Here is a 26,918-nt window from a genome sequence, read left to right on the forward strand (position 1 = left end):
ATCTTGCTTGCGCCGTGTGATATCTCGTTTTTCAAGTCTCTCGACTTTCCGTATATGAGTGCTGAATAACCCATATAATGCCAGTGTAAGGAAGATGATTGAGGGAAGGAGCTTTGGAGGGATCACGTGCTCAGAGCTGCGGAAACGGATTCGTAAGCCAACTCCATCGCGTTTGAACTCTTAAAGACGCTCAATTCCTCGGCATTAATTCCACTTTTGCGTCATTTATCTACTTGTATGTTCGGTCCGTGATGTCCTCTCGTCGGCATACATGTGCAAGTACAGTACAGTAGTATGTACAGTACATACTTAGGAGGAAACTGCAGGTGGAGAAAGTGCGAGTAGCTGTACCTGTAGAAGCGGTTGGAAGCAAAAGTGTGGATATTTAATTTGCAGTTGATTGACTATCTTTCAAAACAATCGATTGCTCTTGTTGTGATTGGCCATCTGTCGAATAACACTTTGCGCAGTTTCGACGCAACCCCAAATCGAACCCACGCGCTCAACAAACTTACCCCAGACTAGAAGACACACACACGTACGTCCACTCACATGCCTTCACACGTCACGTGTGGACCTGTCGTCTTCAACATGAAAGATTCGTATATTCCGCCACGGCTGCCGACGGAAATCCTGCTGAAGATTCTCGATCTGCTCGAGCTCGGCGACCTCATAGCCTACAGTGATACCTGCCAGACGTTTCGGGCGGATTTGCAGTCCATAGATACCCCATATGTGCGGAACCGGGTTCAGAAACGCGTTCCGTGGATGCAAGTGGCGCAGGCGGGCTCTGATTTGAAGTCGTGGAAGGATGCGGCAAGATTGGTGCTCGGCAGGGCAGATTCCATGATGCGGGTGCGAAACGGCAAGTGGTCTGTCTTTGTGCACGCGGACTTTTCGCACCATGGCCCTTACCACAAGACGGTGTATCTGGATCCCGTGGACTTGAACGGGCCTCTTCCTAACGATTTCGAGCCGCTATTCGACATGTCTCAGTTCAAGCTTCCCTGTCCGATTAGCACTCACATCGAGGGCTCTCTACTTCACTTCAACAAGCGGCAGTTCAACCTCAAGACGTTTGTGAGCAGTGCTGCGCCCATGGAGGAGCCGCAGGAGCCGAAGCCAAAGAAACGCAAGGTGGGGCGTCCAGTTCTGAAACCGCCTCCTCAGCCGGTGGAGCCTCCGTTCGAACGGACCTTCACCTGTCCGAGCGGCCTAAAGGTGTCCACGGGCCACGAGAACTCGACGATCCGGTGTCTGGGCGAAAATGAGCGCGTGGTGTGGCTGTGGGAGCTTCGGCCGGATCCCAGACAGAGAAAACAGCGGCTAAACCCGCTCAGAATGCAGTATCTGATCGACAAGCCGAGCTGTGGCCGAACGCCCGACGGATCCACATTGCTGTTTGACCGCAACGACGACAGTACAATGCTGGTGCCGCACGAGTCAGATTTTGACAATGTGTTACTGTCTGGAAATGCCGGACTGATTGGATTCACACGAGAACAAGCAGCGTCAAGCGACGTTATGATCATGTACTACGATCCCGATCCTCAAAACAGGTTTGTGCGACAGATTGTGAGCGTTGTGAACAGTCAGACGCGAGATATGGAGGTATTGGCGTACGAAGGAATACTCTACATTTACAAGGGCGACGTTCTAACTCCATTATGGGCCGATTTGGAGTTTCATCCGACAGGAAATCGCATTTCGGAGCCTCTTTTCGCCAAGCTGGGGTTTGAAGATCTTAGAAGCGACGATTATGTGCACAAGAATGGCCCCATGAAGGTCACCAAGGTGGCGTCGGGAGTTAGACCGGAGATGCTGGCCATGAATCTGGTTCAGAGAAGAGTGGAGGAGGTGGGAGGAGGAAGATTGAGACGGCTCAAACTGCATTTTTCAAACGATGGGCGGTTCGCGGCCTCTCATTTGTCAGGAGGACGAATTGTCGCCGATATTGGCACCGGAACGACTTACATTGTCAAAGACGAGGGAGACGAAGATGGTAATCAGAACTTCATCTTTGTAGGCCGCACTAAGGACAACAACAAACCTGTGTTTTACCGGTGGAAGAGAGACTTTGGGCTGGGGTTTCTGGCCAACCTGGAGAAGATTCAGAGGAAGGACCGTACCAGTTTCTATCTCATGCCCAACCCCGACACTACTACGGACCTTTCTCTACCTGTTCGGGCCGATCTTCCTGCACCGGTTCCTCTGATGCGGTTTTCACCTGGAACTGCGGCTTTTTCACGAGTCATGCTTGGAATGGATCCCAATCCTCCTCCTCCACCGCCTCCTCCCAAGCCCCCCGTCATTCCAGAGCATACGGTGCAGGACCAAAAGGCGCTGGAACGAGACAGACAGCTGCAGGGAGGCGAAACAACGCTGATGGGCGACTGGCTGGACGCCAGGGACAAGTTTGAGACGCATGATGAGAGCCTGGCGACGATTGAGGCGAGAAAGGAGGCCGATCTGGCGTTGTTGAACAAGCGCAAGAGCAAGATCAAGCTGTATCGGTTTGAGCGGCCGAGATGGAGGATCTGAGGGGTGCCACTGCGATTGATACCACGGCCCCGTCAAGAGTGTCTGCATACCGAGGGGCGTATCATATACTAATTAATATTTATTTATACACTGCAACGAAAATCGAGCTTCCACGGTTTAATGGTGGCAAGTGGGGAACAACCGATTGGAGTATAACGCCGCCCGAACTACACCCAGTTGAACAGGCAGTACATATACTCATCTGTCGTATCGATTTCATCTGCAGCACGACGGAGTCTCGGCTGGGTCTGCATGTTCACGATACAAGGACTTGTGCTCTCAGACGCTCTTCCAGAGATATTAAACCACAGGATATCTACGCGACACAGGTTTCAAGCAGTAATTGTACGAAATACAAGTAGCCAGACACCCGAAGCATCCTGCAGCGATAGTGATTGGGTCTACAACCAACTTGCTGTGACACTACAAGTAGTGACTGCACAAGTGTCGGCATGGTTCATTCAAATCAATCTATTGTGTTTACTCAGACTCAGCAGCCTCACCGGTGCTGATCTTGCCGTGTCGCTCTCTCCACACGCCGGCAGCGGCATTCCACTTGGAAATGTCGGACTCGGAGGTGATGCCCTCTCGTCGTCGGGTGTAGGGAAGGGTGGCGGTAGAAACCCACAGGGCCAGGCCGACGGCGATGCCGGTGGCGAAAAGGCCGTTGAGCTTCCAGTTGGAGGGGTTGGCCCACCAGCCTCCGGTCATAGAAATGACGTCTTTAGGGAATGGATATCGTCCTCCGCCCTGGGTTAGAAGAGTCAAATGAGACAAAAGCGCCGTTACGGCGAGTTATGGAGTATTGAGAAACGATGATATTAGCTTGGGTCGTTGTTCGTTGCGTCTGGTTGTCGTGCTCGGGGTCCACTGCCTTGAGCGCGTCCGAGCGTTTCCACGAGCAGTGCGATGAGACTGTCATTGGAGTGAACTGAGCAGTGAAAATGACGGGTCCATGACGTTCATTCATTCATACGTGGCATCTCTGCTCACGATCTCAGACACAACTTGACATGCTGCTGCAACCATTGGATGGTCATACCCCACATTCACCCACCGTGTCTGTTCAATGACAGCTCAGATCAAGCGCCGAGGTCAGCTTCGATCTTCCAGCAAGCAGCTCGCACAGCCCTTGTCGTTATCACGCAGCCCTTATCGTTGTCGTTTCACCCAGACACATGTCATCGCATCTCATCTCATCACTGGGTCATATGTCGCTCCAAAGTCCGATTCGAACCAACAAAAAACCACCCATGTCCTCGTCGCATGCGTAGCACACGTTCTCGTCGCTTTCTCGCCCTCCAATCCTTCCGCTCGCACTCACCATTTTGATATATGTTGCAGTTAGTGTGTGGATTACCTTTCTGCAAACCTCTAGTCTTTGGCTGGTCGGTGATTGGTGGTTGGGAGCGAACTCTATTTTTATTAGTCAGCCGGGACACGGATATGGAGACATGCTCGATTCGCCATTATACCAATTTGGATAAATTAGGAAAAATGTGGATAATAAATTGACAAGAATTTTAGGTGATTGCAAAATTAATGACTAAAATATAATTTTTTTGAGATACTCGGGCTGTTTTGGGAACTATTGGGAACATACTCACAACAAGTTGAAACAAATCATAATATAATGATTAAGCTAAAACAAATCAAAATATAATGAACAAGTTGAAACAAATCAGAGTAAATATATGAACATGATCAGAAACTAATGGAGAAATCAATCAGATGATAATTAAAGTGCTAATAAAATCGATTGCATCTTTCAATTTTTTTCATAATTTCAATTTTTCACCATATAATGAAATTCCTCATGTCCCTTCTACATACAGATTACGAGCGTTGTTATATATCAATAATACCACTTTTTTTTGAAAAAAAAAGCCATATACACTAAATAACTCATTTCAAACTATTTATCACTACCCAAACTCTAACAAAGGTCGACACTCGCCCAGAAACTACCACCCTCCTCCCACACCCTAACCCTGTGCATCATGAAAATTTCCCTACAGCTGTACTCACAACTCACTTTCCACATATCACCACGACAGGATGATTCGAACCAGTCGACTTTTGCGGGTGTCTCGAGTGGCCGTGTCCCGGTCCAGACTCATCACGTGCGCCCCGAGAAGCTTCACCTCTGACCACAAACCCAAGACTCCTCCCCAGGCCCCCACCATGGACCCCACAGCTCTTCGGTACCCCAACTCTGATCTGAGTGTCAATCTTCGAGACGTGGCCAAGGGCGACTACCTCGTCCCCGGTGACTTGGCCCGACAGTCGCCTGCTCTCAAAACTCTGCATGCTCGTCTTGGTCTGCCCGAGGCTCTGCCGTTGTCTACTCTGGCCCAGTGTCTGACCTGTCCCGAGGCCGACACTGTGGGAGAGGACGGCCGAAAGCTGGCCGACAACTACGGCATGTCTGTGTTTGGCGGCAGTCTGCTCAAGTATCACGTGACGGAGAAGTTTGTGGTCCAGTACCCCCGGCTTCCTCTACCCATTCTCAACTCACTGCTGGACTCCCATCTGAGTCTGCGATCTCTGACTCGTCTGGCCGAGTCCTGGGGTGTCGAGACCGACCGACGATCTGCCTTTGAGCGACACATGTCCAACGACTCGCTCGCAAACACCCTGGGTTACCTGAGATACAAGCCCGTGGAGGACGACGTCAGCAACGCCTCCAAGGACGGTGTGTTCGACTCCTACACTCCCCGATCCGACGTGAAGAAATACAACCAGAAGCAAAAGAAAAACTCGCAGCACAACTACGACTCGCAGGTCTACGTGTTTGACTCGTCAGCTCCCGAGGGCTACGAGCGATCGGCTGCCCGGTTTGTGCAGGCTCTGGTGGCCGCCATCCACGCACACGTGTCGCGAGACGAGGCGCTTAAGTTCATCGACAACTTCATTCTGTCGCGAGCCGTCGACGTTGAGTCGCTCTTCTCCTTCAACCAGCCCCACAAGGAGATTGTGCGAGTGTGTGCACGAGAGGGACTGGAGCGACCTGAGGCCCGACTCATGGCCGAGACCGGCCGTCTGTCCAAGGCCCCCGTCTTTGTTGTTGGTGTCTTTTCCGGCAAGCACAAGCTTGGAGAAGGCCAGGGAGCGTCGCTTGCCGAGGCCAAGATCCGAGCTTCGGTCAACGCTCTCAAGGGATACTACCTGTACTCCCCCATTGAGCAGACCCGACCCCAGGAAGAGGGGTACAATGGGACTTTTATCGACAAGGGTCCCGTTGTTATTTAGTGTATATAGTAGAGCTGAGGCATGACACAAGGAGTGCCGGAGACGTCGACGTCGAATAAAATGATTCAATGAGCATGGGGAGCGGGAACAGGTATGTTTCGAGTAGACAACTGAATTCTCTGCGATCATTCAGTTTGTAGACTAGCTACATTTTCGTTACCCATTCTACGAATGTTTTGTAAAGAACTGAAGTGGTCTGGTTGGAGTGCACTCCTTACCTATTGCTTGTTGATGATGAAGCAGCATACTTGAAATATTAGTGGAAGGTTCCTGCACCGGAGTCTAGGTGATGATGTCGAGAACGTGGGGCAGAGTCGCGCAGTAGAGAGGATGGTGGAGAGCTGTATACTCGATAAAAACAAAATGGACCAAAATAAAACAGCTTTGACACACTTTTTATTTGTAGACGTCTTTTGCAGTATTCTTGAGATGTCGGTTAGAGAACAGGGAGAGATATACAATTGATGACATCTGCATCAATATAACAGCTACAATAGAGGCGAGTTGATGGTGTGAAAATTGGGGTTGCAATTGACACCAATATGCTCCAGCTCTCCAGAGCGGCCGTCTTCGGTATCGTTCCTAGCACCGTTTGGTGTACCGTATGATAAGGCCACATTCAGCACTTTGAAGATAACAATGGTAGAGATCGGTATACTGTCGACAACTTTACATTTCCAACAGGGTCGACTTTTATCGACTCTACTTTCTGTTCTTTCTAAGCTGGCAGTTTGTTTACCCCAAAGCACGTGGTTATCGCGACCACTGGAAGTCCTGTGCGAGTGCGAGTACATACTGTACACCGACAATCAGAGAATACAAAACACTGGTTCAATCAGGGTATCTTCTTCAACAGTTCAAATATGCCATGTGACATGGATCGTAGCACAGTACTGAAACCTATTGTCGACACAGCCCGCCGACACAGCCCGGCGACACAGTCCGGCGACACCGCCCAGCGACACAGTCCGAACAGGCTGGGTTTTTTCCAGACAAGAAAGGAGACATGGTCCGCCAGACCAAAGTCCAAGATTGGGTGGCTCGGCCAAATGGTGACAAGTCAGACTAGAGTTACATTACACAATTTGCGAGGTTATCCGCCGTAAAACTTCTCTCCTTCGACCAGGCCACCATACACTGTCCAAGAGGGCAGTATGGAAAGCGGATTGCCAAGGTGGCCGAGGTGGTTGAGCGAAACCAGAAGCGGCAGATTGCTGCGCTGGAGAAATGCTCAAGAGCGCGGAGAAAACCATTAAAATCAGCATCTACAACCTCAAGCAGAAGGCCCCCAAGACTGTGTCGGTTGAGGACAAGAAGGTGAGCATGGTGAGTTTGTAGAGAAAGATGTTTGGAAGAAAATGTGTACATAATAACAGTAATTGACCAAAAAAGATAATAAAAAACAAACAAAATAATTCTAGTAGCTAGTACAAGAAAAACAATTGCTCCGAATGTGTATTGGCACAAGAACGAGTAAGTATCATCACAAGGGCTTTTCCAACTACTCCAACTTCCATCAGATTGGAAAGTCCTCAATTGGAACGACCGGGCTGGCAAATATACATTCCGTACTCTTTACACAATGTCGCCATGTTCCAATACTCCATCTCTCGCACGAGTACACCTCTTGTAATTTGTATCAACTCACACTAAATTTAGTTTGAAATTAGTTAAGCCAAAAGTTATACTGGGGCTCAACCCACAACTTCCAGACATGCCAGAGACATGAGAAGAGCAATGGTGGGTTTAAAATAGGTACTAGATTACTTTTTTGGTCCTTAACCGCTTTCTTGCGACGAAAACATGGCCAATGTGACTTTTTGAAAACCCAACAATGGTTTTTTACTTGGTATTTTTGTACTTAGACAATCCAGCTTTCAGAGTACTGACGGGACCCAGAGATGGATGTGCTCGTCTTGGAAAACTCCATAAATCACTCCATGAGAACTACTCTCTATCCCTCTACAAGGGCACATCTCCAGCGAGAGATTTAGCACAAGAACACAGGGAGGAACTCCATAGATAACCCCCATGTGCTGGAGAGTCTGGAGCCAACACCGTTGGTTTCCTGAATACGAGACGAGGGGGAACGCTATCATGACGGCTGGTTAAGTAGCCCAGAGCTATGTGTTGCAACAAGTGTGTTTTGTTCAAGCAAGTACTACTTCAATTCAATCACTATATAAGTTCATGGGTCCGGCTCTCGCATCTATCATACAGCTAAGAATCGTAAGGGACTCAGAGGAACTCCTCAAGGTAGAGAATCATGCTATTGAAATCGAAGATGACGATCATGGGAGGGGGTGTGCCAAAAGAATCCGAACGGTGAATTGAGCTGAAACTTCAGATATATCCCGTGGTAGTACTGTACATACAGAGACCGAACTAGAGGTGTGCTGCTTGATGTTGAGATGGCGGAAGGACAAAAGATGACGGACCTGTTACTGTATTACAAATCCACGGGTAGTTCTCTACGGTTCCTTCCAAGTTGTCTATATTTGTGCTATTAGTGTATGATACTATACAGTGATCTCCTTTGGAGCATTGTACTCCAACCACTTCACGGCCTCTTGCTCGTTGCCCTTGTTCTCCTCAATGGCCACAGACAGCCACTCTCGGGAATAATGCGAGTTCTCAGCCTGGAAGTCGACAAAGTTCTTGCGCTTGGTGGTCTTCTCGTCGACGCAGAAACTGGGAGCTGGAATCTCCTTGATAAGACCCATCACCTGGGCCATGGTGGGTTTGGCAAGCAGCCCGGAAGAAACACAATATGAGTTTCTGCAACTGCTTTTACCGCATCCCTTGGTCAGCTGAATCACATAACGTCTTTCAACACGAGACTTGAGTCGAGAACCCGTGGGGTCGTTGACAGACGAATAGAGAGGTCCGAAACAGGTGTCACAGAGCTCAAGCGCATTGTTGCCTCGACCTCGAATGCAGAGAGTATTGGAGCAAAGCTCTGGAGCAATCTTGTCACGAGTAGCCAGCGTGTGCAGCTTCTGGTGACTCAACAAGTCTCTCAGACGCACAGGCTTCTTGCACACGTGACAGTCGGTGGTTTTGGCTCCACAGGCACTCTCATGGCCTGAGTATCCCGAAATCAAGTCACGGGGAGAAGCCACGTCACGCGGAACTCGAAGATGGCAGAATCGACACTCATGAAGCGTCAGCGGACACTCAGTGTGGCTGTGGAGGGCGAGAGTGATGTGGTTAGAGGCTTGAAAGCCACAAGCACAGGGCTGCGGCGTAGTATGAGAGTAGTGAACATGAGTGTCGTGAGCGTCAGAACCGTCTCCAAACTTGTCACACGACTGACAGTGCCAATGAGACTCGCGTGGCTCTCCTCTCTTAAACACATGACCACAAACGTCAAACTGGTCGCAAGGAATGTTGTTTCTGGCGCAAAAGTTGGAATGCAGAGTGTAACTTTGGTCGGGAATGTAATTGTTACAAGTGGGACACTTGGTTGAATTGGCAGGGGCATCATCTGCCATTTCATGATCACCATCTTCGATTTCAATTGCATGATTCTCTATCTTGAGCTCATCTTCGCTCCATATGTACAGCTCCTGGCCGAAAGGATTGCTCGCTTGAATGTCCACCGAACCGTCCAATGTCGACCAGATGAAACTGGACGGACAAGTGTCCTGAGAGATGCCAATGAAAGCTCTGAAAGAAGCAATGGTAATGTGGGGGAATTTCTCAAGAGAAATCCTGTGCTTGGATGGCCCAGATGAAAATGGCAGCGAAGTGATGGTGCTAAAGTCTAGACTTGCGAGATCCGCAGCAGTATCACGAGTCTTGTAAGACCCAGCACTAGCAATCTGGCCATTGTCCACTCCCACAGGGACCAGGACATCCAGATTAACGTCAGTATCAACAATGCAAACAGTAGACGCGGGAGAGAGGCTTTCTACCACAAACTCAAGATCACGCGACGCATCAGAAGGATTCCTGATCACAATGTTCTGACCGACTGTCAGCGCAGTGTAACTTGCCCTTAATGCAGCCTCGAGCAGAGCCTCATAGTTGTCGACCTGGTATTGATCACGGGGCTTGAGAGTCATGTCGGTAGCAAGCGGGATGTCACGTGATACGGTCACATCGAGGATGGCTCCTGTTTCCGTCCTGATGTTCTCCAGGACGATCTGTGGCACTCCGACCGTTCCCGATTCGGCAGTGAATTCCTTGACTCCGACCGTCGTCAAGTGCGAGTCTCGTGGGTTCTTTGGATCACGTGCTTTGATTGTGAAGAGCAGTGGGCGAGGCAGTTCATCTCCAAACTCCGCCACTAGGGAGTCCAGAACGTCCGCTGGCAGAGTGATTTTGTCGCTGTATTTGTTAGCCCAAGTGTATGCAACGAGTTTCATTATGCTGATGATAATTAGAGCAGTTGTTTTTGGCTGTGATTGTGATCGATGGTGTCGTATGGAGCCAGCAGTTGTCGAATCTGTGCTTATATCGTAGTTTTCTGGTGCGTAAACCAACAGTTAGTCCCCGTGTCGCAGTTTAGGAGGATTTCAAGGGTGTCGTGTGGTGGATCAAGTGTATAAATAAATCGCCACATGTTGAGTTTGAGCAGAGGGCGCATGTCAGATGCACAACCTTGCAGAAGGAAGATTCTGGAGAAAGAAAATAAAAAGTGCTGACAAATGAGGGTGGCGATGATGGCGTCATAATGGCAAGATCGGAGAGATGGAGGGGAGCCCCGACGGCGTTTTGGCTTGGTTTTTTCTTCTTTCTTTTATAGTGGTTCGAGTCCATGGCATAGCTACAAGTAGTGATAGTCATATCTCAGTCTGTACATGGCATGGAATGAGTACCACACGTCGGGTCTTCTGACTTACTGTAAAAGTGGTCATATAACGGCCACGAAATGTCTGATATATTCTTCAAGTTACCTCCTCTTAATCTGTGCAAAAATCAACTTCTCATGACCGATATTGCAATAGTTATTATCTCTTCAAACCGCACACGACTTAGTTAAGACTTGTCAACTAAGTGAGAATATAGTTGAACCAAGTACTTGATCCCCATCAACAATCTCCATCCAACTCCACCAAAAATACATCAAATGACAGAAAAATGGCAGCTTGGGAATTTAAAAACCTTCCCGACACTAATTTCTTCTCGCAGACCCCCAAATTACCCCCCAAACTCCCCCATTCTCCTCCGTTATCTCCCCCGATTATGCTCAAATAAAGTTTCTTCACGATATCGAATTTTTTTGAACCCCAAATGGCGCATCTTCTCACTCCAACATCACCATGAAACTACCACTAATAGCTATCGTAGGAACCACGGGAGTGGGCAAGTCCAACTTCTCGATCGAACTAGCTAAAGCGATATCCGGAGAAATCATCAATGGCGATTCCATGCAGGTTTACCAAGGACTAAACCAGATTACTAATAAACACCCGATGGAAGAACGACAGGGAGTCCCGCACCATCTTCTGGGCCACGTGAGCTGGAAGGAGGAGTACGGAGTGCACCGATTCGAGGACGAGGTGCTGACTAAGATCAGGGAGATCAGAGCTCGGGGAAAAGTGCCCATTTTGGTGGGAGGAACCCATTACTACATTCAGAGCGTGCTGTTCAGGGAGAACATTGTCAAGATTGAGGAGAAACGGGAATTGAGCCAGCGGGAACTGGAGGTTCTCGATTCCCGTGATCTGTGTTTGTCTGAATTGCGCAAATTGGATCCCCAGATTGCCCAAAAGTTTCACCCCAATGATACCCGTCGAATTCGACGCATGCTGGAAATCTGCCTTCTGACAGGAGAGAAGCCCAGCGAGGTGTTTAGCCAGCAGAATAAAACCAAGTCGCGCGACCGCACGCTGGTATTCTGGCTCTTTTCCGACCAGCAAGTTCTCAACGATCGTCTTGACAAACGGGTTGATGGTATGTTGAGTAACGGTTTATTGGAGGAGATCAAGGACATGTACCAGATCTATCGAGAGGGTGATATCGATATTGAGCGAGGAGTTTGGCAGGTTATTGGATTCAAACAGTTTCTGCCGTTTTTGGAAGGTAAAGAAGGGATTGAAACCGGACTCCAAGTGATGAAAAATGACACTCGACGATACAGCAAGCAGCAGATTGGATGGATCAGTAAAAAGTTGCTGAATCAGGTCCGGGAGTCCAGTGAGACCTTTTGTGTGCTTGACGCCACTGACTTGAGTGTCTGGAAGCAGACCATTGACCATGGAGTGGGCGTGGCTCGGGATTGGCTGGAGGGTAAAGATGTGGAGGACAAGAGACTTGTTTCCAGTAAACGAGAGGAGCTGCACAAGCTGGTGGCACGTGAGAAGACGGAGTTTGGGGCACGTGACGTGGAGTACGTGCAATTCGAGTGTCCTACTTGTGTGGACAAGGATGGGCAGCATGTTGTTTCTGTGGGTAAGGAGGCACTGGAGATTCATCTCAAGAGCAGGAGACATGTCAAGACTCTTCAGGCCATTAAGAAGAGAGAGCACAATATGAAGATGAAGGAGGAGATGGAGAAAAGAAGAAAGGTTGCCGAGGGCGATTCTGAGGAGGGAAAGGAAACTAAACCAGTAGCATAGAGCATTTAATGGATATGTTCTGTAAGCCTACAGTGCATCAATTAGTATACATATTGTTATTAGCTATAAATACTCTGTCCTTGGTTGGGGGGAGTGCTCGACTGCCGACGCAAAAGTGGACTGTGTTGTATTATCGAGACACGACCATAGTCGACAGAACACTTAATGTTGGCGATTCTTCCTACTCCTCCTCAACCACGGTGATAAACCGCGGAACGCCTCGCCGTTCATGGGCTGAATCGTTCTCGGGAACCTGGCTCATTCGTCCCTCCTCCTCCTCCTCAATGTTCTCGTGGATCTTTCGCACAACATCGGCGTCTCGATCAAATAGCTCTTGGTACAGCTCGTTTCGAATAAACAACGAAGATTTGCCAAGAGCAGAACTGGATGACAGCCGCTTTAGACCCAGAGAGTTGGGGGCAGAGGCATTCTTGCTCTGAGAAGCCACAGCAGTCTTCTTGTCGCCCTCCAGCTCAGCCAGACGCTTCTCCAGCCGCATGCACTGGTCTCGGTACGACTTGATTTCAATGTCGGAGGACTTTCGCAGAGAAGTAAGGGCGTCTCTGAGCGAGTCTCGGTGGAGTCGCAAGTGGTTGATTTCGGACTCAAGATGCACAATGGCAGCCTCGGCCGCGGTGGTTCGCTCCATGGCCGCGGTCGCCATGGCAATTGACTCTGCAACCTCGTCCTTGGTGGGTGCAGTGACCGTCTCGGTTTCCATGACAACATCCCGGTCCTCATCTTGAACATCCGCAGCCGCCTCGACACTCTCATTATCACCTTCCTTAACTACCTTCCGCGTAACACCCATGGCCTGCACCTTGTTACTCCCGACTGCTCTCTGCAGCGAGTCAATGACCTCGAGATGGCCCTCCTTGTCCTCCTTGCGCAGTTTTTCCACACGCTCCAGTTCCTGGACCAGCCGGGAAACCTCATTACGCTGCCCCTCCAACAGCTTCTCTGTCTCTTCAAACAGCAGCCGGTCTCGTTCGGCCTGTTTGACCAGCTGCAGCTTCTCGACGTTCTGGTTAGTGGCGATCCGCTTGAGCTCCATGACCTTGCGACGCTCGAGCTCAAGCGCCAGTCCAGGCTCCATTGTCGTCTCGTCTATACTCATGTTGGGCGAGTGTTTGTGTTTGAGTTGAGGCGACGATTTCTGCACAGACAGTTTGTGGTTGGCAGAAACAGCGGAGCCCGACAGCGAGCTGGGTTTGCGACTGAGGCTCCCTGCGCCAGCAGGAAGCAGCATGGAGCTGACCGGTGGCGGGTTTTCCAGGGTCACATTGGCTGATGTGGCGTTGAGAGAGTTGGAGCGTCCGTTGGCATGGTTGGTGATGGTGTTTAGAAGCGCTCCGTCGGATTTGCGACGCATTGAGTGGAAGTGGGACGCCTGGGACGTCATTTCGATGGTTTCCACAACACCATCCGATGTAGTAGCAGGGGTATGACAAGAGGAGAGCTGCAGAGATGTGACGCTGGGATTGTTGTGGTTGTACTGGGAGAGGGGAACTGTTTGAAAGTCGGGGGTTCCGTTGACTTCAATGGGTCCACTGATTCGTCTGCCGCCGTACTTGACACTGGGGTTACGTACCAGTCCTCCATGGTCGCTCTGTGCAGAGGAAGGAGGAGGGCAGTCTCCATGGAACGAGTTTCTCTGTGGGGAGGGATTGGTGGCCTGTCGTTTCACGGGCGCCGTGACACTGTTGGCTCGGGAGATGGGTTTAGAAATCTCGAGGGCCGAGCTCTTGGAGCCCTGTTTGAGCGTCGGAGTCGAGATGATTATGGATGTCCGAGACCCGGGCGTGTGTGTGGGAGCGGTGGGGGAGCTCTCGTGCGAAGACCCTCCGTAAAACGAGTCTCGCCATCGCTTCTTGAGCGACAGTTTGCGCGGCTCAGGCTTGGCCACATACTTGGGTCCATTGTCCATGCTCTGGGAGATTTCTCTGATCCGTCGAGCCACCTCGGAAGCCACATCCTGCTTGGTCTGGCCCAGAAGCGGAACTCCGTTGATGGACGCCGAGCTTCGTCGCGACGCTATGGACGACGTCGGGCGTGTTGCTGTTTGTGTGCCCACGCCATTCTCCACCGTGTGGCGCTTGTTGTCGCTGCCAATCGCCACGCCCTTGTCCTCCTCAACACTGGTGGCGGTGGAGCCGGAATAATCACCGTCGGACATGAAAGACTCTTCGCTGTCGATATCGATTTCGGTCATTGCGAAACTCGACACGCTCTGTACAGGCGAGAGAAGGATGAAACAGGTTGCAACCAGCGCATTCAGGGGTACATCTGGAGTCTTTAGTGGTCCAGCATCAGAGTTTAGCGCATGAAAGGCAAAACCCAGCACTACACAATCGGCCCAAAAAAAAGAACAAAAAAAAGCTGGCGTCTATAATTTGACAAACTAAACCAACAGCCGCTTCCAGACCCACACCACACATCCCCAAGTCCACCGCACCCCTATTCCGCTTACTAAGACCATCTGGCGCGTCGCTGGACGGACATTGCCCGACCCCTGATCTCTGGCCCCCTGCCAATGCTATCGTAGTCTGAGTTTCCCCATTGGTGAAATGTCTCCGACAAATAAAAATATAAAGTGAAAATAAATATAAAGTAAAAATAAAAATAAAAATAAATGTAAAAATAAAAATATACGGTAGAAATAAAAAAATAAAGCAGCAAAGAAGGGAAAATACAGACACGGAAGGGAGAATCACGTGACAAAAAAAACACCCCTGGATTCCACACGGACTACACGGCCCCATTCTATGCGTCCTGCTTCCAAACACACTTCATCGTGGGACACGACTCCGCTGATCTACATCAGATCTGACACAACTTTATTGAGCGAGGCTAATTAAACGCATTTGATACGATATGAGATGTGGGCCATTGAGGGCCGAGGGAGAGCAGATATCGACAAGCCGAGTAGATAGCAGCATTTTCGAGACTTGAGGGAATCCATTCATATAATAAAATCTCCCCAAAACGCAGCTGGGGCGTATTATATCGGTCCACATCTGAGATCGACAGTGCGGAATGTGCTGCATTAGGCAGGGAAGCTCTATATGGAGCAGGACAATAATACTTTGCAGGCTCTGGAACTACCACGTTTTTTCGGTCCACATGGAACCTACGGCGGATATCGCTATACGAATCGAAAGCCCCGGATCCACGGAACACAATGGTATCGGTTACGAGTCCATTCGGTGCATACTAAGCCTCAATAACCCCCTTCCATCTTGCATCTGCACCGGCGTTTCAGACGTTTGACGGGCTGTCACATCAGTGCATGGGCATGTTTACAAGCGACCGTCGGCGCAGTTGCTAGGCAACCCCGGCTAGGGTAGTGGCGACTTCTGGTCTGGTTGTACAGCACGAGATTCCGCGGTCTCCCATGACATTTCCCAATCCAGAAGTCTTATGGTGTATGACGTTGATTTTTTGCTAATTTCCGGATGCGGATTTGGGCCAAAGTGGCCCTGATGTTGAGACGGATAACGAGACGGATAACGAGACGGATAACGTGAGGAGGCGGTGGTTTTTTCCCCTCGTGTTTTGGCTGAGTTGTACACACGGCCAGAACAGAGACGGGTGTGGAACACGTTTCCAAGACGCTCCATCGTAGCGTGTTTTGCAAGGGTCTAGCTTTTGAGGCGATACGCTTCGGTAGGCCGGCTGTACTTTACGAGACAATGGTAAGAAGGGGTGAAACGGTTCCCGGAGTTTGGAAATAATTGTTTGAATAAACGAAATATATATATATATATAACTTACAAATACATTAACGACTTACATGTCAGATAACCAGACCCTTCTCTATCGGAAAGACGTTTCAGGAGTCTCCGTACCCGCACCCTTGTAAGCACGCCATCTGGTTGGCCTAATTGAGCGAATTTGTCACTCAGAAAGGAAATTTGTGGTTTGCTACCGACGTCAATGCTTTCCATTCAACAATGATTGGTTGTTTTCATTTCACGTATCTCTCTTTTCTTGTCTCAACAGTCTTTGTTGAGACGTAGTTGCTACGAGAAGAATACTTGAGTAAACCAACTAAACATTGAAGTATATGTTTATTGGTTAAGTAAGTACTGCTCTAGGAACTGCCCCATGAACTGGACTCAAACCAACTCCAGCACTGGTACAGTACTATAGGTTTAATGAGTACTTTCTCCAAGTTGCTTGTACATGAATTTGTATCTTCGAGTCACTTGTATCTTCCACTCACTTGTATCTTCACTCAACATCTTTCCAAGGACTGTTTTTTTCACCGTTAACCCTGACTAACCCGGGTGGGCGCTTTTCTTTGTAGTTACAAGTGAATCAGCTGATGTAGACTGGAGAAGAACCATAGCGGGTATTTGATGGTCTCCACGTGCTTTTATTTGCATATTTCCGATGTTCGAATTTTCTAGGATTTTATGAATGAGGTTTTTTTTTTTTTTTTCTTTCTTTTTTTTTCTTGTTTTTTTTCTCGCTTCTTTTACCGCTTCTTTTTTCTGCATATCTAATCAGTTCTAATTGGCGCACCTCAACAAATCTCAACTAAAATGTTGATGAAAAAAAAAACCCACAAGTCCCCATATCAGTCGTTTCTGCACAAAATAAATAAAAAATATATACACATGCAAGGAATAAATACATTAAACATGCCTGAAACCACTCACACTCCCTCCATATCCCCCCAATCCCATAAAAGAGCCCCCGACGAAAGCACCCCTCAACCAACACCCAACTAATTTAGTCCAATACTCTCATTCTCTCCAAATCATCTTCCTGCCACTCAATTGGAATTCTGAAAACGCCAAATTACCCTCCAAGCTGTCCGTATCAACCCAGACTTTACAAACTACAAATATTCCCCGATTTATTCTCGATACGACGCCCCATCTCGGGAAAATAAAGTTCAGACCCGAGCAAAAATGAAAATAATTATAGCAAGCATACCTGTCAGAAAAAAACCAGACTTTGATCCTCTCACACACAACTGGTAGAGCCATCTCTACTGACCCGAAAGACGTCCGGGATTTGATTTTCTAGCTAACAAACCCACGTGACCTACCGTCTCCAGCAACCACCACCACCTACCCCATCCATCTCCTCTTCCCTAACCCTCGACACACAAACCCACGTGCATATTCGCTGCACCTTTACATCCTGACATTATCACGAGCCAACAGGGCACAGACTACTTAGGATACAATGGCCAAAAGCAAACGACGGTCGGAGGCTGTGGAAGAGCACGTGACCGGCTCAGACGAGGGCTTGACCGATACTTCGGGTCACGTGAGCCCTGCCGCCAAGAAGCAGAAGAACTCGGAGATTCATTTCACCACCCAGGCTGCCCAGCAGTTGGATCGGGAGCGCAAGGAGGAGTATCTGGACTCGCTGATCGACAACAAGGACTATCTCAAGTACCGTCCTCGAGGCTGGAAGCTCAACAACCCGCCTACCGACCGACCTGTGCGAATCTACGCCGATGGAGTGTTTGATTTGTTCCATCTGGGACACATGCGTCAGCTGGAGCAGTCCAAGAAGGCCTTCCCCAACGCAGTGTTGATTGTGGGCATTCCCAGCGACAAGGAGACCCACAAGCGGAAGGGATTGACCGTGCTGAGTGACGTCCAGCGGTACGAGACGGTGCGACACTGCAAGTGGGTGGACGAGGTGGTGGAGGATGCTCCCTGGTGTGTCACCATGGACTTTCTGGAAAAACACAAAATCGACTACGTGGCCCATGACGATCTGCCCTACGCTTCCGGCAACGACGATGATATCTACAAGCCCATCAAGGAGAAGGGCATGTTTCTGGCCACCCAGCGAACCGAGGGCATTTCCACCTCGGACATCATCACCAAGATTATCCGAGACTACGACAAGTATTTAATGCGAAACTTTGCCCGGGGTGCTAACCGAAAGGATCTCAACGTCTCGTGGCTCAAGAAGAACGAGCTGGACTTCAAGCGTCATGTGGCCGAGTTCCGAAACTCGTTCAAGCGAAAGAAGGTCGGTAAGGATCTCTACGGCGAGATTCGCGGTCTGCTGCAGAATGTGCTCATTTGGAACGGCGACAACTCCGGCACTTCCACTCCCCAGCGAAAGACGCTGCAGACCAACGCCAAGAAGATGTACATGAACGTGCTCAAGACTCTGCAGGCTCCTGACGCTGTTGACGTGGACTCCTCGGAGAACGTGTCTGAGAACGTCACTGATGAGGAGGAGGAAGACGACGACGAGGTTGATGAGGACGAAGAAGCCGACGACGACGACGAAGACGACGAAGACGAGGAAGACGACGAGTAGATGGAACAAGTGCTGAGCAGGTGCACGCCAACAAGAGTATGTATTTTAATTGACTTGATTGAAAGATAGCACGGGAAGGGGGGAGGGTACTTGTATATTTTGAGATAAGTGCCATTGACAGACACACTCATTGGCAGACAAACTCATTCGCAGACCATTCATCGATGGAGTTATCTTACTGGCGTTTCCGGTGCTGTCAATAGTACACCTATATTTTAGAGCGTCTGAACCATGGGCCCTCAGACCGCCTCCTTGACCTCTCTGTAAGATAGATGGGGAAAAAGAAACGACTATTGAGACAGCTTTGGAATGAGTGTGGGTTAAGGGGTTTTAGACAAGTATCCCAAAAGTTGCTTTTTGATATTCCAGATATGAAGCAGATTGGCAGTTGGTAAGACACAATGCTCTCGTATTTGTATCACATAGCTACAATACAGACGAGTGCAAATAAAACTGACCACAAGAGAAAGGGGAGCTTTTGTGACAGATATTTGGGCTATATGGACATGTTTTTTGAACTCCATGACCATTTTGAAGTCGATATAGTGGTGTTGCACGAGTACGAGGCCACGATTGAGACCTTGAGAACTGACATTGGGAACATCCCCAAGAAAAACTTTGGAATTCGGTCTGTTGTTTCCTCTCTTGCAAGTCCAATCATTTAACCCGGAATGAATCCCGGCCTTGCTGGTTTTATCGTACGACTGGGGTGAAACAGTTGAATGGCAGGGTATAACTCTTCTCGCAGTTATTATGAGCGGGGAAAGGGACAGTTATCTATACCCCCAATGAGTGGAGTGGTGATAACGGAGAGTGGACTATCTAGAGTTGAGAGAGACGGTTACAATACGAGTACAGCAGCCCCACGGAGACTTGTAATGGAGAGTACAAGTTTACATACTCGGTGGGCCGAGAACGAGGCTAGAAAGTCGATCTACTTCGTCAAACGTCTTCAAGGAATAACTCGCCATTATTAAAACCTCATCTGCAGCAACCACATAGTGCAGGGTCTCACTAACGCTCCCCAGGAAGAGGGTATGGAGGAGGCGTTGACTATACAGTGGTATTCAAGTGTTGTACGGGAGGCTGTGATGGTTGGCAAGACTTGAGAAACCCGTAGTGTCAAGTCATATTGGACTCCTTCCGCTAGTTTCTATGTCGATGCTGCTACCGTCTTTGTTGGATACTCATGTGGAGCACCGGAAGCCAGGCACAAAGAAAGCACGTTAAGTCAGACAATACGCACAAGTCAGGTTCAGGCACGTACGAGTGCAAACGAGGGGTTTGTGAGACAGGCAGTTGATTCGTTTTCACAATGCGATCAAAATCTTAGTAATACATTATCTATTATCTTATCTCGTGTACAGGCGGCTTGCAGGCGGTACATTGTAGGAGTTCCGTTTGCTCAGCAAATGTGATGAGAATGCCCATTAGTGCCTCATTAGTGCAGTTCAGCCCGCTGACAGCAATGGTTTATGGGGCTGGGCTTGGATTGGGGTGTTTAGTGGTGATTGTATGTGGTGAAATCAATGATGGTCGTCGCATCGCATTGACCTGCAACCGCCCGCTCCGCTCGCAGCCGTTCATCTCTCAATGTACTTTGTGCAAGCAAACTCGTCGTACCACGAGTTGAACCCGCCCGACAAAACACACACCTCCTGGCCCTTGAAGGAGTCCAATGCCTTGATTTTGGACTCGTAGTACCGGGCGCACTGGGGTCCTCGCACCTGGCTGAACTGGCAGTGGAACACAACCGCCTCGGCAGACGCACTGGTCTCCACCAGATCCTCAAAGCTCTTGGTGAAGTTGGCCGAGGGAAAGTTGACGGCTCCCCGAATATGGCCGCCCTGGTTGTAGTCGTCGTCTCGGACATCCACGACACAGACCCGCTTGGCGCCGTCCATCCACGTTCGCAGCGTTGTTGGAGAAATGGCGGTCGTCATCATGTGGACTTGATATGGGGCGTAGCAATTGGTGGGGTCGCTCTCGTCTTCTCCACCTATAGGTGGCTATAAGTACGAGTAGACACACCACCGATGGAGATATTAGGGTTGGGGTTGTGACTGCACAAGCTGCATTAGTGAGGTACTGTCTCAGAGAATGTGGGGCGGTCTACAAGGCCATGAGGAGTGGCTACTGGGGGGAATTCCAGGTTTGATCAACTCTCGAGACGACTCCGAACGAAATGCTCTTTTCAGCTTTGCAAAATCTCCTTTTTTCACACCCCCAACGGTCGTCCCAAATATGCGGGTTTTTGATTCTATAACCACAGCTCGCTAAAAATTGTGTTGACCTTTGGGCATTTGGGGGAGGCTCTGTAGACTCCAAAGTGAACCAAATACGGATTTAAACATAGAGATCAAAAGGGCCAAGCGAGCCAGTTCCAAAACTTCTCCCAAAAACGCTATCCGACCGCTTCTTCCCCCCGCAAAACGCCGCCCAAATCAGAGACCCGAATGCGCTCCCAACACTTCTGATACAGGGGCTGCATGAACAAGCGAAGTCCCAAAGCCAACGACAAAAAAAAAAACAAAAAAAAAAAACACAGCAACGACCGTATAGTCGGCCGGTCATGTGATCGTCGACTCTGCACACCGAGAGTCACGTGAGGGCAAAACGTGTCCACGCTTGCAACAAGTCGTGACAACCGTTCAATTAGATCATGTGACTACGACCGGCGATCTTGGTATCAGAGAGAATGGACTGACATGTACATACTGTATGTACTGGAATGATACTGAGAGGATCAAGTTATCGACACAGGTCTTGTATCAGATATAGTGTTTTGGAATGTATGAAAAGTAGGTACAGTAGATACGATAGGTGAAAAGTAGGTACAGTACAGGAGATGCGATACGAGGATCATGTAGGCGGTTAGGGGTGCAGTCTAAGTCTCAGTTGGGATGTACTGACATGGTCTGTATCATGTTTTGTTGCTGATTCTTGTTCTGTCTTGTCCATATATGTGGAATGTCTCCATTTCATCCTGCTAATCAATCTGCAGTTCTGGAGGCAGGTCTTTGTTCACATCCAAGCCTGCCATTGCCTTTTCCACCTCATCCGCCTCCGTAGACGTATCCCTCCCCTTCTTCTTGCTCTTCTTTTTCTTCTTTGTCTTGAGACACGAGCTGATATCGACTGCTGAGACTGCATCTACTGCTTCTGAGTCCTTCACCACTTCTGCTATCCTCTCCAACGCCTCCTTTGAGTAGTCCCACAAGTGATGAGTCTTGTGCAGCATGCCATGAACAAGACCATGGTCAATCTTGAACCACATGAGCGTTTCCAGATCCAAAAAAAACCTACCCATCTTAGCAAACCGACCCCAAAGAACCTGCACTTGGAAGTTGCAGTCTCTGAGAGACACAGGAAGGCCACATTGACTCACGTAGAAAATCTTGGACGTGCACTTGTCTTTAGTGGGATCGAATTTGATCTCATCAACATTGAACTTGACCACAAAATGCTCGTAGAACAACCACAGAAACCCATTGCTCAGGTACGGAACAGGAAACACTCCAGCTTCATGAATGAGGGAAAGAAGAAAAATGTACCGTCGTGCGTCCCAGTCAATCACGTGCAAATTGCTCATGGCCGTGTCTGGACAGGAGACGTCCACCGTGGTCTCAAATACAAATGTCTGGTTGTTATGCGTATGAACAGTGGGGATGAATCCGGTTGTGACGGGAATACTGAAGCCATTAATTATCCACTTGTCGCCCTTCTTTTCCAGTTTTGGAGAATCACGTGCAATATCACGTGCAATAGGCTGCTCTTTCAATGCCTCCTCTGCATCCTCTGCACCATGTGACTCCTTAGCTTCGATTGATTCGCCCTTCCATGCCTTGGCCTCCACGAAATCCACTACCAATCCACCCTCGAGCTCAACAATGCCAGAACCCCAAATGTCCGTGTCACGCGGGACCCGGGAGTCAATGTGGCTTGTCACGTGATCTTTGGCGATCTCTTTGGCGGCAGGGTGTTCAGACATGATCAGCAGACCCAGATCAGTGTCGGGGTCCGCAAGCGTCCATTGGGCCGTTTCTTTCCATATTTCCGCGTCCGACTCGGGCCCGATGTTCTCCACATCCCACGCCAGGTCTCGCCACGACTGTCCGACAGCTGGATGGCACCATGGGAATGTCTGTAGTGCAATGTTCTTGAAGATGGCGGTGTCGTTGTTGGGCGACCGGATCAACTGCGAAAGCCGTGGACTGGTGTGGCATAGGGCAACGGCTGTGTCGTAGTCGGTTTCGCTGATTATACGCGTCAGAATCGGCGTGGGAAGGTTGTCCATGGTGGTGAAAAAAAAGTGGTAGTGATGGTGATCATCTCAAGGAGGTTTAAGCAAGATGCATACAGGACAGTGGGTGGTGGTACGAGTACGGGCACTGTACGAGAACTTGTGGGACTTCCTGAGAATCAAAATACATAAGAATGTATATTTTGGCGCATTTTAACAATCAAAAACACTGAAAATCCGTTCCAAACAATATTCCTCAAGTAAGTCACATTGTCAATGTCTCTACTAATTAGTCTACTAATTAGTTTACTTTTTAGTACAGAACCCTAGAGTTCAAAATATGCAGAAAAAAATATATGCAGAAAAAATATATATAGGGTTACCCTACCGCATCGATCGCGTATGTATCATCTTTTTTTTTCCCTGCAATCCTATCCTCCTGCACACAACTCACACACACCCGGTTGGCTGCTTATGTAGTCAATAAACAGATCCAACTAGATGCTCTGCATCGACTGTAGTACACCTATTTCCAAGCGAGCTGTGTCTTCGGACCAGTGGCACTTGCTAGTGTCATATGCCCCCAGTTACGCCAGATTAATATCTTCTTACACCGCCATCCGTTTGAGTCAGCTGTTTGTTCATAAGAACTTTTGATATAAGAGTGATGGTACATTCCAACTTGGGCACGCGAGGCTACACGGCCAAATTGCTCCTAATAGCGATTCGAAGTGTCCTTCTATCGAGCTTCTTACAATGCCTCAATGATCACGTTCGCTTGATAGTGATTAAATGCCATTGCTATATCGTTCGTTAATGTGTTGATCCTACTCAGCTCGGTTACCAAAGACCCGGATTCGAGAGACTCCTCCGTCGGGGATGATGGTGAGCTTCACGTGGCTGAACACGTGCTTGTTGTCCACGGGGTACTCCTTCTCCACGTGAGGGGCGCCCTGAACAGGAGCGAGCACCTCGACCCACCGGTCGTCATCGGCAGCAATGGACTCGCCAGGCTTCAGGTTGACGGCAGACACAGTCATCTTCTGGGGGAAGTTACCCTTGAACCAGGCGGTATCCAGCACGATTTTGTTGATGGTTCCGGGAGCTCCCAGTCGAATGACCACCCAGTCAACGTGTCCAGGCTCTCGGGATCGCTTTGTCTCCCATCCAGAGCCCATGTTCTCTCCCTTTCCGGGCAGCAGCAGGTTGTCAGCGGATCCAAAGTGCTGGTCCGACCGAGCCACGGCCTGTCCTCCGTTCAGAACAGAGGCCAGATCAATCTCCACGTCCTTGGACTGCGAGAAATCAGGCACAACGGATCCGTAGAGCCGGAATCGCGCAATTCCGCCATCGGGGTACATGTTGAGACGGGCATGGGTGTATGTCTTGGAGGTGGGCTTGTCCAGCACGAAGAACTGCTTCTGGCTGGGTCCACATTCGTGCTTGGAAATGACAGTGTCCCAAGAAGCAGACTTGAGAGCAGCTGCCTCGTCTGCCTCGTTCAGACCACTGGTAATACTGGTGCACTCCACACTGATCTCGGGAGCGTGATTACCGTTGAAGTATGCAGTATCGATCTCGGTGCCGACAATGTGAGCAGCAGCCACGCCGAATCGACATACGACCCAATCGGCGGGCTCCGTGTTGTGTCGTCGGGTCTCCCAGCCGTCGTACCAGGCACCAGAGTCCACAAACTTGCCTGCCTCTCGAATGGGAGCGTAGGGCTTGATGAGGTTGGCGGCTTCCGCAAACCACTCGTCGGAGAAAGACAGAACCTTGCCTCCCAGCTTCTCGCCGGCGACGTCGGTGTAGTTGGAAACAATCTGGCGGTTGAAGTCGGACTCGGAGACTTGCTTGGACATTTGGTTTTTGGTTTTTGGCTGCGTGATGGATAGCCCTTGTGTATATATATATACATGATGCTGCAGATAGGGTTCAATGTGTGCCGTATATAATGTGCCGAGATAATATCGTCGTATAATGGAGGTCACGTGAGAAACTACAGCAAAAATCAACTGATCCGGGTGGTTTAAATTGATTTATCTAAAAAAAACCACCGCTTTACATACATTATTCTGCCTAAATGCCCGTCTTCCTTTCAAACACCCATCAGGATCCAAACTCTGTTTGCATGACTTGTGGGTAGAATCGCTTCCAGAAACACCAATACCTGGTCGATTAAGACTATAAACAAACCATTTTTCTCTCTAAAAGAATCTGTACAAAACGCACTCTTCCGATTTCCAGTCACGTTACTTTCAGCCCACACAGCCAAGATTAATATCCCCGCCACATGCACCCTGCTATCTGCCCGTTTAGTCAGACCCTCGGGCCGCTGGGACATAAGCGAAGGAGGTTAGGGTAGCCGAGGGCGACAGAGACGGAAAATGGCAAGAGATTTGGTCACGTGGAGCAAGCAGGTGGTCACGTGGTTCGTGTGGAGTTTTTTATCGTGGTCGCGTGACTCGAATATATATATCATGCCTTCCGAGGCTTGATTTCTGAGTGTATCTAATTGAATAAAGTATACCAAGGAAAAAGGGGTATCGGAGAACGCCGATGGGGAGGGGCAGTTGACATTGGGTCATTTTTTCTTGACATATGGCGAGATATTGGAACTCTGGGAGCGAAATGGTACTTTCCATTTTCCTGTGGGTTGGATATCACATCTTTTAGAAGATACAGAGAAGACTATGTACTGGTTCAGGTAGTTGAGAGAAGCATGTAGATATGTAGATATATGAAGAAAGTCACGTGATATTCAACATGGGGCGGCCGGCATGATTCTCTAGAATGTCTATCTGTATTTTGTTGTTGTTGAACTAATCTATCTGTGTATTTGGCACCATATACCTCGGAAGAGCCGAGGGCTGGTGTTGATAAGAGATGATGCAAGCTGTACCAGTACATACTGTACATGTAGGTGCTAAGAGGGAGTCAGTATGTACGCTAAGCACTGGATTGACAGCTTCCAGTTCCTGTTCTTATCAGAAGGATTTATCTTGAGCAGAGTACAGGTACTCATTCTCTGTAGCTGGTTGAAGTCTTGGTGTTTTTCAGGCGGGTCGCACACCGGCAGTTGGAGTTGGGGTAGATACAAGTACGAGTACTGTACCAGTACGAGAACCTGCCCGTCGTACGAGACTGGACCGAGTGATAATTGAGGAAGTATTTGATATTAGTACCTTTGGCGGTATCTTCCGCCCGACTCTAGAGCCCCCCATGCCGGACTACGAGTAGGGCACCGTCGGAACCGTTTGAAAGCTACGACCGGCTTGGCAAATCACACGCGACAGGTTTAATCTCGCTCGACGTTAGTCTATACTGCTGCTCATTCCCTTGTCCTGTCTCGCTTAGGCGCGTGTTTTCAACGGCAAAAAAATATCCGACCTTGTCACCAGATGACCGTTTGCAGGTGGCACTTGTCTTGCATTGTCTAAAGTTGTTTATACGGCAATTGTGAGACGATAATGGCGCTCATTTGTGTCTCCAGACGTGAAGAATTCACGAAAAACGGGTCAAAAACAACGGGGCAAGTGTCATTCTACAGCTCTCGACAGGACACTGATAATGGTCCGCCTAGCAGCCTTGTGGGCACACTGAAAGACCTCAAGAGCACTCCAAGAGCATTTACCTCGCCTATTGAGCCGCAGTCGTAGACTCTATTGTCACGTTCCACGCGTCACGTCCTGTACACCCTGGTGTCGATCGTGATCTTCATGTGGGATCGACACGTGATCTGCGGTGTAGTGACGCTAAGTTTGAAAAGGGTCTGATGAACGAGGGATCGCCGTTCCACGCCAGCCTGCTTCACGTGTGTATCGTGTCTCACGCGGCTATCAAGGGGTTGCTGCGGTACGGACGTGAGAGGGTGAACTGTGCAAGTGCAGGGCTGTGTGTGTACATGAAGGGTCTTTTACGAGGCGTAGACAAGAAGCAACAGATTTGTAAGCTGGAGTTAAAGTCGCTGGACTTGGGTCGGTAGAGCGGAACTTGTTTCAGTCTCTTTTCACACG

At 49.2% G+C, this 26,918-nt stretch overlaps 11 protein-coding genes and 1 pseudogene across 11 annotated transcripts; 6 read left to right on the forward strand and 6 right to left on the reverse strand.

The window, feature by feature from the left end:
- Positions 1-552: 552 nt before the first annotated feature.
- Positions 553-2,541, forward strand: YALI1_D22663g (uncharacterized protein; the record flags this gene model as incomplete). Its single annotated transcript, XM_502971.3, has 1 exon — positions 553-2,541. The coding sequence occupies one exon, from the start codon at positions 553-555 to the stop codon at positions 2,539-2,541; it is 1,989 nt and encodes a 662-aa protein (XP_502971.3).
- A 480-nt stretch (positions 2,542-3,021) lies between these two features.
- YALI1_D22691g (uncharacterized protein) lies at positions 3,022-3,868 on the reverse strand (the record flags this gene model as incomplete). Its single annotated transcript, XM_066094305.2, has 2 exons — positions 3,022-3,291; positions 3,866-3,868. 2 exons carry the CDS (start codon positions 3,866-3,868, stop codon positions 3,022-3,024), a joined length of 273 nt encoding a protein of 90 aa, XP_065950377.1.
- A 731-nt stretch (positions 3,869-4,599) lies between these two features.
- YALI1_D22704g (mitochondrial 54S ribosomal protein mL44) lies at positions 4,600-5,793 on the forward strand (the record flags this gene model as incomplete). Its single annotated transcript, XM_502972.3, has 1 exon — positions 4,600-5,793. The coding sequence occupies one exon, from the start codon at positions 4,600-4,602 to the stop codon at positions 5,791-5,793; it is 1,194 nt and encodes a 397-aa protein (XP_502972.1).
- A 1,159-nt stretch (positions 5,794-6,952) lies between these two features.
- On the forward strand, positions 6,953-7,131 carry YALI1_D22727g (Compare to YALI0D18172g, Misc non-coding, highly similar to uniprot|Q6CFA8 Yarrowia lipolytica YALI0B08778g no start; annotated as a pseudogene).
- Positions 7,132-8,312: 1,181 nt separating this feature from the next.
- YALI1_D22759g (uncharacterized protein) lies at positions 8,313-10,163 on the reverse strand (the record flags this gene model as incomplete). The annotated part of the gene is made up of 1 exon (XM_502974.2): positions 8,313-10,163. The coding sequence occupies one exon, from the start codon at positions 10,161-10,163 to the stop codon at positions 8,313-8,315; it is 1,851 nt and encodes a 616-aa protein (XP_502974.2).
- An 897-nt stretch (positions 10,164-11,060) lies between these two features.
- On the forward strand, positions 11,061-12,359 carry YALI1_D22768g (uncharacterized protein; the record flags this gene model as incomplete). The annotated part of the gene is made up of 1 exon (XM_066094255.2): positions 11,061-12,359. The coding sequence occupies one exon, from the start codon at positions 11,061-11,063 to the stop codon at positions 12,357-12,359; it is 1,299 nt and encodes a 432-aa protein (XP_065950327.2).
- Positions 12,360-12,540: 181 nt separating this feature from the next.
- Positions 12,541-14,571, reverse strand: YALI1_D22804g (uncharacterized protein; the record flags this gene model as incomplete). The annotated part of the gene is made up of 1 exon (XM_502977.3): positions 12,541-14,571. One exon carries the CDS (start codon positions 14,569-14,571, stop codon positions 12,541-12,543), a length of 2,031 nt encoding a protein of 676 aa, XP_502977.1.
- Positions 14,572-17,558: 2,987 nt separating this feature from the next.
- YALI1_D22834g (uncharacterized protein) lies at positions 17,559-18,659 on the forward strand (the record flags this gene model as incomplete). The annotated part of the gene is made up of 1 exon (XM_502978.3): positions 17,559-18,659. One exon carries the CDS (start codon positions 17,559-17,561, stop codon positions 18,657-18,659), a length of 1,101 nt encoding a protein of 366 aa, XP_502978.1.
- A 1,583-nt stretch (positions 18,660-20,242) lies between these two features.
- YALI1_D22864g (uncharacterized protein) lies at positions 20,243-20,605 on the reverse strand (the record flags this gene model as incomplete). Its single annotated transcript, XM_502979.3, has 1 exon — positions 20,243-20,605. One exon carries the CDS (start codon positions 20,603-20,605, stop codon positions 20,243-20,245), a length of 363 nt encoding a protein of 120 aa, XP_502979.1.
- A 1,043-nt stretch (positions 20,606-21,648) lies between these two features.
- On the reverse strand, positions 21,649-22,956 carry YALI1_D22888g (uncharacterized protein; the record flags this gene model as incomplete). Its single annotated transcript, XM_502980.3, has 1 exon — positions 21,649-22,956. One exon carries the CDS (start codon positions 22,954-22,956, stop codon positions 21,649-21,651), a length of 1,308 nt encoding a protein of 435 aa, XP_502980.3.
- A 773-nt stretch (positions 22,957-23,729) lies between these two features.
- YALI1_D22906g (uncharacterized protein) lies at positions 23,730-24,764 on the reverse strand (the record flags this gene model as incomplete). Its single annotated transcript, XM_502981.2, has 1 exon — positions 23,730-24,764. The coding sequence occupies one exon, from the start codon at positions 24,762-24,764 to the stop codon at positions 23,730-23,732; it is 1,035 nt and encodes a 344-aa protein (XP_502981.1).
- Positions 24,765-26,372: 1,608 nt separating this feature from the next.
- YALI1_D22922g (uncharacterized protein) lies at positions 26,373-26,616 on the forward strand (the record flags this gene model as incomplete). The annotated part of the gene is made up of 2 exons (XM_068282762.1): positions 26,373-26,475; positions 26,519-26,616. 2 exons carry the CDS (start codon positions 26,373-26,375, stop codon positions 26,614-26,616), a joined length of 201 nt encoding a protein of 66 aa, XP_068138863.1.
- Between the last annotated feature and the right edge of the window lie 302 nt (positions 26,617-26,918).

This window comes from Yarrowia lipolytica, chromosome 1D (genome assembly GCF_001761485.1).
Source record: "Yarrowia lipolytica chromosome 1D, complete sequence".
Taxonomy (NCBI): Eukaryota; Fungi; Ascomycota; class Dipodascomycetes; order Dipodascales; genus Yarrowia; species Yarrowia lipolytica.